At 36.5% G+C, this 10,803-nt stretch overlaps 2 protein-coding genes across 3 annotated transcripts; one reads left to right on the top strand and one right to left on the bottom strand.

The window, feature by feature from the left end:
* Positions 1-1,585: 1,585 nt before the first annotated feature.
* LOC112200572 (protein WVD2-like 3) lies at positions 1,586-5,977 on the top strand. The gene is made up of 7 exons (XM_024341607.2): positions 1,586-1,738; positions 3,692-4,242; positions 4,463-4,551; positions 4,653-4,746; positions 4,852-4,923; positions 5,090-5,200; positions 5,421-5,977. The coding sequence occupies exons 2-7, from the start codon at positions 3,700-3,702 to the stop codon at positions 5,709-5,711; spliced, it is 1,200 nt and encodes a 399-aa protein (XP_024197375.1). The 5' UTR covers positions 1,586-1,738; positions 3,692-3,699; the 3' UTR covers positions 5,712-5,977.
* A 3,711-nt stretch (positions 5,978-9,688) lies between these two features.
* On the bottom strand, positions 9,689-10,803 carry LOC121053038 (aminopeptidase M1-like). Of its 2 annotated transcripts, none has more exons than XM_040519357.1 (4): positions 10,536-10,803; positions 10,320-10,436; positions 9,998-10,111; positions 9,689-9,885 (listed from the first exon to the last, which is right to left on the bottom strand). In XM_040519357.1, the coding sequence occupies exons 1-4, from the start codon at positions 10,638-10,640 to the stop codon at positions 9,877-9,879; spliced, it is 345 nt and encodes a 114-aa protein (XP_040375291.1). In that variant the 5' UTR covers positions 10,641-10,803; the 3' UTR covers positions 9,689-9,876. The 2 variants fall into 2 exon arrangements, with proteins under 2 accessions (XP_040375291.1, XP_040375290.1); XM_040519356.1 differs by having other exon boundaries at positions 9,689-9,876.

The following is a 10,803-nucleotide window of genomic DNA, read 5'->3' as shown; positions in this document are numbered from 1 at the left end:
TACAAATGGGGTTAATATGATTAAAAAAGGATCAAGCGTAATCATTTAAGTTGCAAGTTATTGACAGTGCTTTGTAGTTAGTCAATTCTTTCTTGCACTTACAAAATTTTGAAAATTAAACCAAGATAATACATGTCATTCCTGGATTTTGGTACGTAAGACATAAGCTAGTGATGTGCTGGGGACATGTTGAACCTCAAAGGACTCATCAATATGCAAGAGAGCTCTGATGGAAATAGTAGTGATATACGATGATAGTGTCGAATTGAGAACCTAAACACTAAATAAAAGGTGTTTAGTTACTAGGCAGCACTCTTATCCCTTCAATTTTAATCATCACATAAATAAAGAGTTATTACTTGAGTAATTTCACACATCCTTACAATTTTGATGCTCATTCTAGAACAGGGACAAAGTTAAAAACTGAAACTTTGAATTTGTTGTTTCTTGCAACTATTTACTCAAAAAATGTCGAGTCTCGTAATAAACACAGCTAGCTACATCTTAAAGTTAGCCAATTGGTTTGATCTAACTTGGTAAGAAGATCTACAACATCATGTGTTGTTACACGAGATTAGGCCTAATTAGACCCTGATGGCCACCAACCTCTCCATCAACCGTAGCGTCGAGATCGGGAACCACATCCAAAGTAAGCACCAGAACCCATCCTAAACTGAGCCACCATATTGTACATCACCTTCCTCCGCATAAATGCACTCCCTCCTTTAGGCCAGGAATCGCCATTATAGAGTAGATTACCAAATACCAACGTATTGTACCAAAACCAAACTATACGCAAACAAGCCCGTTTGGGAGACCAAGAGAATAGCAAACTATCTTCCCTATCTACTAGAATCGAAAATAGAATAGAAAACACCAACAACATCACCGCCACAACCATCATGTCTAGTTTTGCTAAAGTCCGTGCCCAAAACGCTATACATAAGGGCAAACACCATCTCTAACGTCACAAGAACCAACTAATTAGACTCACCATCCAAACCGAAGCTTGATCATCGCCTTCACCCCTTATGGCGAGGAAGCTAACGACCAAATTTAGACTCAAAAGAACCAGGAGTAGGGCAACCAACCCCGAACGACAAGACAACCACGAAACACCAAAATCCGGAAGAGAGAACCCCATGACACCAGAGTAGAAGCCACCAAATTCTGTAAATACATAGACCGGAGACATAAGCTCAGTACTCCGCTGCAACCTCAAATGTAGTACAACCACCGTGCTTCCCTAAGAAACCGTAGCCTAGTCCCAAAAGACTTTTCATCAGTTATCAATCAATAATGTAATAACAACCAAAATTAAGAGGGGTCTATTCAATCAAAATTATTAAAATATCTCTAAAAATCTAGCGGTATTCAATCAAGATTGTTAAAAAATCTCTAAAAGTCTGTGTGTATTCAAATTCATACTATTTTGAATGGTCTCCAAATGCTAATCGAGATTTGCTTAGACTAAAGACATTTATCTTCAACAAAATACTAGTGAAATTTGAGAAATCACGAGTGGAAAAAGACAAAAAGGAAAAATTTCAAAAAAGTGAATGGCTCTGCCGTCAAGAAACGGCGTTAAATGCCGACGAGGCTCTGTGCATATAAGAAAGTAAACAGAAACGCACACAAATTGTTAACAGCTCGATAAGGCGAGAGACAAGGCCCCGTGTTCGCACAGAGAGACAAAGGCTCTCTACATCTTCAAGCTTCAAACTTCGCCCCTAAACCGGTGAGTAATTTACCACATTTGCCATCTCTCCGCCTTCTCGATCCGCCCAAATGCTTAAAGCTTTTGTGTATTCATTATGAAATGCGGTATTGATTTGTTTGATCTGTTTGTGGTCATTACTGAGTTCATTTTGGGTTGATTTTCGATGGTGTTTTTGAATTCGTTGATTGTTGAATCTGTAATTTGAGGAATATGAACTGAAGGCTATCACTTTAGATCTTTGGTTTCGGAGTTGAGATAATGTAGCTCAGAAAAGAAACGATTTTTATTTAATTTTTGTATGGATTTTGGTGTATTGATCTTATCTGGGACATTGGGAAGCAATAGCCTTTTAATTTACTGAAATGTGGTTAATTATTTATTTATTTTTTTACAATTTAGCCCATTTCTGGTGAATGTGTGAGTTTTATATATTCTTTTTGGGTTATGCGCGTCTGTGTTAGAGAAAAATGTTTTATTTTTGAATAAAAATGAATGTGTATACTCTCAACCAAAGCAAATGCATGTATTGGGTTGGGTTGCTTTTGGCCCCTAATTAACTATAAGGGTTAGAATTTTCTTTTATTTCTTGTTTATGATCTTCTGGTGTTTGTGTGGGAGATTAGATGTGTTGTAACTTGGTTGTAATTGCTCAAAAAGGAAATTTGAGTTACAGGATCCTTATCTTTTTAATTCAAGCTCGGTATATGGTGTAATGGTTATGTTTCGATTCACTATTTGTTAGTTATCATAAATATGTGAAGGTAACAGTGAGTAAATGGGTGACTTGTTTTCGGATAGATTCTGTATTTGGTGAAATCACATTATTTTTCTGTTCTTTTTCTTTCTCCACTTCATTTGGCAATTTCCCAGGTGTTAGGTTGACTCATCATTAGAATTGTGAATTGAGCACAGCTACCTTCTTTTTACATTTCATTTAAAATTTGTAGCGTTCTTCCCCTTGTCTCCACCCCTCTTGGGAGGCAATGATTCTATTTCTTGCTTCTTTTTTTAATTATCAACACCTCATCTCCATTTGTCTATAGCAACATTAGAATCCAAAGTTTTCTCCATGGCAAAACCTGGCAAGTAATCTATTATAAATGAAATATTGATGCTGACAGAGAAAGCAAGACCACTAATATTTGAATTAAAAGCAGGGCAGACCCAGTTTAATTAATGAAGTTTGCATCTGCAGGACAAAATCTATACGGTGCATCATATCAGTGGATGTCCATACATGACTATTTTGATTTTAACTTGAAGGAAGGAAAAAAAAAATTTCTTTTTAATTCTTTGGTGATGAAGGGGAGATTTGTATGTAGGGCATTGTCATTATACTGTCAAGTCCTTTGTCATCTCATGAAACTCTCAACAGAAACTGCCTTGTTTTCTTAAAAAAAGGGAGGGGCTTTTTCATCTGTCTTTTCAAAACTGAATCATACAGAATGTTTCAATGGTTCTGTTACTTGTTAAGTAATTAATCACTCAACTCCCTATGCAGTTTTATATTTTCCCACATAATTGCTGTGTGACTGCTTTGTGTTCTGCATATACTCCATCTATTTCAATTCTTTAAAACATTTATTTTACTTCAAGAAATACTGTCACATTCATTTCTTTTTCCTAATTTCGTATTATGGATTTCTTTCTTCTTCTTCTTCTTCTTCTTCTGTTCCCTCTCTCTTTCATCTCCATCCTTTTGGAAATAAAATAATTGATTTTCCTTGTAGCGGCAGATCCAGGAGGATGGTATTTATTATCTTTCAGTTATGATTTGTAGGTTAACTTGTTCTCCATTAGCATGACTTAAACCACTTATGTTATCCACTGATACTGTAAGCAAGAAATTATGACAAATGGAAATTGTTTTTAATGATAGGCATATGTTGCAAACCTGGTGAGTTTGCAGTCAAGATAAATCCATACTGATTAGTGATACTGATAAAATTGTGATGTTTATCTTCTGTATAGCAAGTGCAATGGCAATAGAAGTCACAGATATTTGCATGGACAAGGAGTCAGATGGTGCCATAATTTATTCAGATGCTTCTCATGACTCAAATCGTGAAAGAATTCCCAATGATCATGCAATTTCAGAGTCATATGAGGAGACCCAAAACTTGCAAGAGAGCACTGAAGTAAAGGATTATGAAGTAAAGGAATGCACTACAGAAACCTCTGTTGACATTTCCCAATTGAGTCAGATTGAAAATGCTATCGAAGATCAGAATGTGGTAAGCTCGAAGCCTGATAATGGCAAGCCTGTGGAGAAGGTTCAGCGGGATTCTGAGAAAACAAAGGATGGAAATAAGTCACGCCCATCTGTTAATCAAGCATCAAAACCTTCTGCGGGAAATGGTAGAACAAAACACACTGTTCCACGGCCATTTACCTTAGCAACTGAAAAGCGTGCTTCATATGGAGCTCGTCCAGTCAGTGCTGTACTTGATTGCGGTAATGGCATCAATAAATCACCCAACTCGAGCAATCCGCGACATCTTAATACCACAAAGCATACCCAGGTAGCTGCCTCACCTAAGAAATCCAATATTCATTGCTTTAATCTTCTGCATTTGTCTTTGGAAAGTCACTTTGCAACAAATCCCAGTCCTGCACCTACAACTTGTATATCAATGCATTGAAAGATGAGAAAAACATGTGTCATGCTTTCTTTGAGTTGATTGCATGCATTATCCATGTTGAAGTTTTAGAAGTTCCTGATTACCATAAGCATCTTTGCAGCCAAGATCACCTTTGGTACCAAGGAAGTCATTTCAACTTGATGGGAAGAAGCATCCTGATGAGGAAGATACCTGTTCTGTTGCTTCCTCGTATCCTACTATCTTTTGAAGTCTTAGCCTGATTGTTTTGTCTCTTTATCCTCTTCCTACTATTCATTTCTCATTGAATTTGATTCCTTGAACATGCATAGCACAGTAGCATCTGTACGAACTATTAGGTCCAGGACAACAGTGGCATCAGCTCCGACGTTTAGAAGTAATGAACGTGCAGAGAAAAGGAAGGAGGTGGTGCCTCAACTGGTTCTTATTATGTGGGATTTATTTCATGGCTTGTAGGAGTAATAGTCCCTAATATTTTACTTTTTACACGTTGTTTGTTTTTATATTTAGTTTTATTCAAAATTAGAGGAGAAACATCACGCACTTGAGGCTGAGAAAAATCAAAGTGAAGCAAGGACCAAGGTTTGATTATTTTCATGTGTTTCTAACCTAGAGCTCTCTCTCTCTCTCTCTCTCTCTCTCCTTGTCTTCTTAAACTTCTTTTGATCTATACATAATTTCAGTTCAGGTGAGTTCTAATATATTATTTTCTTGGCTTTTTGTCTGCCCATGATCTTGAAACTTCAAGGAAGAGAAAGAGGCAGCTGTTAAGCAATTGAGAAAGAGTTTAACGTTCAAGGCAAACCCGATGCCAAGTTTCTACCATGATGGACCTCCAGCTAAGACTGAACTCAAAAAGGTCATACTGTCAATTCATTTAAATCTGGCCCCGTATGACATTTGAGATTTTAAAAAAAAAAATTTAATTTTTTTTTAAATGCTGTTAAACAATAGGTTTCATGGTTACACAGAAAATAGTATTACATTGTAGAGAAGATATAAAGAAATTGATTCAGATTTTATAATATAACTGTACATGACAGCTCAAATTTTAATATTTCTCTTTGTCTCGATGGCAGCCGCCCCCAACTCGTGCAAAGTCACCAAAGCTTGGCCGAAGGAAGAGCTGCAGTGATACAGTCAAAGTATCCCAAGGAGACAGAATAAAAGGAGCTGCTGGTCCGGGAAATCGGCACAGTATGGGTAGCTACAAAAAGGATGCTTCTGTGCAACGTAAGGATCAGATTAACATTCAAAATGGCAATGCTGATTGCAAGTTTGTTGAAGAGCCTAAGAAAGTGGATGAGATAAGCAAGTTCATTCCAGCCAACCTAAATGAACAGCATATGGACATATTTGTTGAATCCTGAGTATTCTGGTGAGTTTCCTAATTTATGAGAGGAAAAGACGTCATTTTCTGTCTTTATCTTGTGACTTGCTCTAAAACATGTGCACTTTATGTTTCCTCAACTAGCACTGAGTTGTTGCATTGTTTGTGTGTAATGTAAAAGTGTACATCCCCTGTAATTTATATGCACTCATGTATATGAAGAGTTATTTATTTTCCAAGAAGAGTATCTGTACTCTTGTTTGAATAATCTATGTAATGTTGGAGAACAATCTGTTTTGGTATTTAGATTCTTGTCTTAAGAGCAACAAATATTATGTCTGTTTACTTTTATAGAAAGAAAAAAAAGTAGAATTTTACTGCATAGGATGATTCTACAGGATAGTACTTTGTGGCACAGAAGCATCCTTTTTGTGAACTTAGATCTCCAGTTTACATGATGGCGTCTGGCAAGTGATGTAGGAAACCATTACATTGATAAATAGTTAGAGAGGTCAGGCCCCATTACCTGTGCTTTGTTAGGGTGGAAGTTATGCTTTTTCGGGATGAAAATCCTTTTGCTGTAAGAAGTTCGTTATGAAAAGTCCTCTAAAGCAAAAAAAGAAAAAGGAAAAGATAGTGTTAGAGAATAAAGTTCTGAATGTTGAAGTTTTTATATTTTTTATTATTATTATTTTTATATTGCACAGAAAAAAAGATGACTTTCGAGTGTTTTGCTCCATTTATGGAAGCAAAATTCCTAGTCAAAAGGATAGAGGCTTCAGATTTTGCTACATTTTTTTATTTTATTCAAATAGGGTGTATCAATTCATTAAAATGGTGGAGCTATGCAGTGGGTTCTTGAAAATGAAGTTATTACCTATACTCTATGTAAATGGGGCTTCCCCAAGAGCATGGATAGTCCCTAAAGCCACATCAGGATACAATGCAACTTTCTTCCTCTGTTTCCTAGCACCATTAGGAGGCTTGATCTTGCTGGTCGGTGGCCGCTCCTCCTTTGGCTTATTCTTGTTGTCAATCGGATCTCCCACTTTGCATTTCTTAGCTGGCGAGACAACAAGAGCTCTTTTTTTTTCAGAAGTAAGGGTAATGAATGGCTCAAACTCCAACTACACCAGCGTGAACGAAACCAACTACTTTGATTTTTTTCACAAGTGATCAAAGCCGTCGCCACCGTGCGCTTGACGCTGGGCATCGGAGCTCTACTACCAGAGGTGGTGATCAACTGGCTACCTACATTCTCTTTGATGTAGCTTGCTTGAACTGGAGACTTGAGCTGCTCAATTTGCGAAGCTAGGGCTTGTGCCGAGATGCTTGGAATGGTGAAGTACACTGACCCAGTAGAAGCAAATAGATTGGGATTGGTGATGGGAATATAAGATTAGCCCAAAGGGGAATTCTACAATGTGTTAACATATGACATGTATACAATTATCTTAAAGTGGTAAGATGAGTCTTTAAGTGGTAAATTTTCTTAGTTACCACATGAGTCCTCAAGTAGTAAAATGAGTCCTTAAAATGATAAAATGAGTCATCAAACTGATAAAAATAATTGATGTATAAGAAATGTTAACATATCATAGCCTTTACCCAGCCCAAAAAGCATGGGCTTGAAAAAGATCACAGCCGAGCAAAGCCCTCAAAACCTGTAGATTAGAACCCGAAACCCTAATATTAGGGTTAGGGTTTCCAGCAAGTTTTGGTGCACCAACAGGACCATTAGTCTCCTTCGAGAATGGAGGACCCAAGCAGCCTGATTTGGGGTGCTCGAGAAGAACACACACTCGAAAATCCCACAAACTTCTTGTATTTTAATTGAAGAGTGGCAAAGACACCTGAGCTGTATCAACAACCTAAATTCTTGATACACTTCGATCTCCATGTCCTCACTATTTTTCCGCGTTTGTAAAATCATCTCAGCACTAGCTATCATATCCGGAAGTCTGCAACCATATTATGTAAAAAAATCTCGTTGCAAAATTAAATTTCCTTGAACTCATTCTTTTCGGGCTACATAATGGGGGAAAACTATGGGGAAAAAAACCTCAACTTTTCTTTTTTCTTGGGTTAAGGACCCAATATTTTATTACTTAACAACTTATGTTACGAATTCCACAACTCATATGGTAACAATAATGTCAATAATGAATCTTTCAAAAAAAAAAATGGTAACAATAATGTAATTACACACATGTAATATTAAAAAACATTCTAATTAGGAAGATGTTGAGTGGGGCGGGTAAAAACATTCTAATTAGGGTTGTTGCTCAAGCACTTCCCTCCTATGCAATGAGTGTGTTCCAATTGACTAAGAGTTTCTGTGATGATTTGGAACAAATGTGTGCGAGGTCAATGGCGGAGCCAGAAATTTAGATTCACTGGGGCACAAAAAAAAAATACAAAATATTATTACAATGGTAATTGGCCTCGATGAGATTTCATATTTTGAAATCCTTGCATGATAGTCTCATTATCTATGCTAGTAAAAATGTCTTTCTCAATATATGAAATCAATCAAGCAATCATCAGGAAACTCGTGTGCTCTAGGTTGACAAGGACCTTTTTGAAGATAATATATGCGTACTTCATTTTGAACATTAGGATGATAAGTTGAAATTGGAGGACAATTTCCATGATCAGAAGGATATTTTTCATTAATTTTGGGACAAGGCTTCTCTAAATTACTATCATTCTTCTTTGTTTGTTTTTTTTTTTTTTTGGGAGATGAATCTAATGAGGTATTTATACCCGACGACTCCTCTGTACCAGGATTTTCTCACTATGCCAAAAAGGCCTTCAGACGACAGAAGTGTTCTGTCGTCCACTTCTGTCGTCTGAACGAACCAAAATATGTCGTCTAGTACGGTGTTGTGTCTTGGGGGTATCAGATGACAGAACACTTCTGTCGTCTGATATTTCAGACGACAGAAACAAATAAAAATCTTGTGTCGTCTGATGAGTTTTGCATTTCGGGACCAATGTGATCTGTATCTTTAAAAGCAGTGACACAACAGTTTTGTGTTGTCTGAGAAACAAAACAACTACAGCCTTTTGTAAATTCTATTGTGTGAAGAATAATTACAAGACACATATCTATTGTCATAAACTGTTTCAGACTACAATTAAGTGTCGGTTTAGGGTACATTCATATGACATTTTAGTGTTGTGTGAAAAGTTTTGAAACTGTACATATGTGATGTTGGTAAATGGTTAAGACAATAGATATCATATTCTTTCTGTTATGTCAGTTTCATTACAACAACAACTTACTGTCGTTTGAGATTATTAACACGACAAATATTTGTCGTCTGAGTATAAAATAGACCACAAATATTAGGTCTTTTATATTGTCTGTGATCAAGTCCAACCACATGCGCTTATTTGTTGTTACATGCTTTAGCCAACACCTTCATCTAATTTATGTTGTTGTTTTTCCATTTAGACTACAATTTTCTTTTGTCCCAATGCCAAAAAACAATAAACTTCTAATTGGTGTTTGTGTTGTTTTTGTGCAGCTGCAACCACACAATGTTGTAGCTTGCAATTTGAGATAACACATATTAGTAGTCCCCTGTTGCAATTGGTATGCATGCATTTGGAAATTAAAATTGTCCATTCATGAAACCATAAAATCCACATCTAAAATCATTCATTGTAATTTCCATTAATCTATCATTGTCTCATGTACACAAACCTAATCATGAGCATCAGTCCAAAATGGCCCATATCTACTAATCTAGGCAACCAGCAAATATATGCACGCAGTACTGCAAATAAACCGGTATCACTACACAATCTGGGCAACCAAGTAAACAACATAGCAAAATAGCTAGTAGTATTGCAAATTTGACCCCAAGGTTTTATTGATTATTGAACTTGGGTAAATAGAAAATCTTTGACCCTGAATTGAATCAAAACAGTAGCAGCGTGACACTACTGTGAGGGTACCTTATTTAGCACATAGGTAGAGTTTGGAGCGTGACAAGTACCATGGTTATAGTTTCCATAGCTTCCAGGTGGAGTACGGAAGCTTGAAAATTTAATAGTAGAAATGGACTGCCCGTTTGTACACTCTAGGCTAAGTTTAGGCTTCTTTTGCTGTTTCAGTTTGCCTCTGTTCTTGGTCTGCCATTTCTCAACACGTGGGTGACTTTCAGAATATCAATCTTTGTAACATCGCCAGCAACCTAGAATGACTTCATAACACGCTGAGTGATTAGAAGAGCATTTCCACATATGATATTCACTAAGAAAACATGAAGTTATTGGTACAAAGGCATCTGTAACTTAAGGACGTGAATTTTGTACCTGGAATATATCATCACCAAGATAAGCCTGCATCATTAGTATAACAGCAGATCCCTTTTTATAGCTGAAAGTATCGAATATTTCAAGAACTGAACGTGCATGGTGTACCTCTACCTGACATTATGCAGAACAGTATATTAATAGATGATGGATCAAAATGATCTATTTATAGGATCTGAAATGTATAGGAGTGATAAGCAGTGTTATAATTCAAGTGAAATTATATATTTTTTCCTTGCAGCATATGAACAGATAGACAGTCTATCTTTTATGAATTCCAGAGCATTTTTTGCAAATATTAACATTAGTATTTGATTGTTACCTGAATTGGATGTGAATGTTCCAGCGCATCCATAATTAGTCTGCCAGTAGTTTGTTGAAGAAATTGAGACCAAACTTTCCACTCAGGAAACAAAATATCAGTGGCCATATAACTTATCTGGCAAAACATGATCAAGCAGGCATAAAACAAATCAGAGAACTATATCCAAGGAAAAAAAATATTCAAAAAGTAAAGAGTTGAAAGTCTCAAAAGTACCCATGTTGCAAAACCCTCGTTAAGCCATAAATTAGTCCACCATTCCATTGTTACCAGATTGCCAAACCATTGATGTGCTACTTCATGTGATACAATAATTGCCATATGAAAACACAAGAAAAGAGTTACAAAGCATATTACAAAAGAGAAAACCCTACTTAACAGCACAATGGAATGTTGTGATTCATTGAGAGGTGCGACAGCAAAAGAGAAACAAAGCTTAAAACAGAGTCAGATATTAAACTCACTCTTTGCTTTCTTGCTGCTG

Source organism: Rosa chinensis, chromosome 4, assembly GCF_002994745.2.
Source record: "Rosa chinensis cultivar Old Blush chromosome 4, RchiOBHm-V2, whole genome shotgun sequence".
NCBI lineage: Eukaryota > Viridiplantae > Streptophyta > Magnoliopsida > Rosales > Rosaceae > Rosa > Rosa chinensis.
Note: the sequence above shows the minus strand (reverse complement) of the source record. Positions and strands in the feature narration are given on the sequence as shown.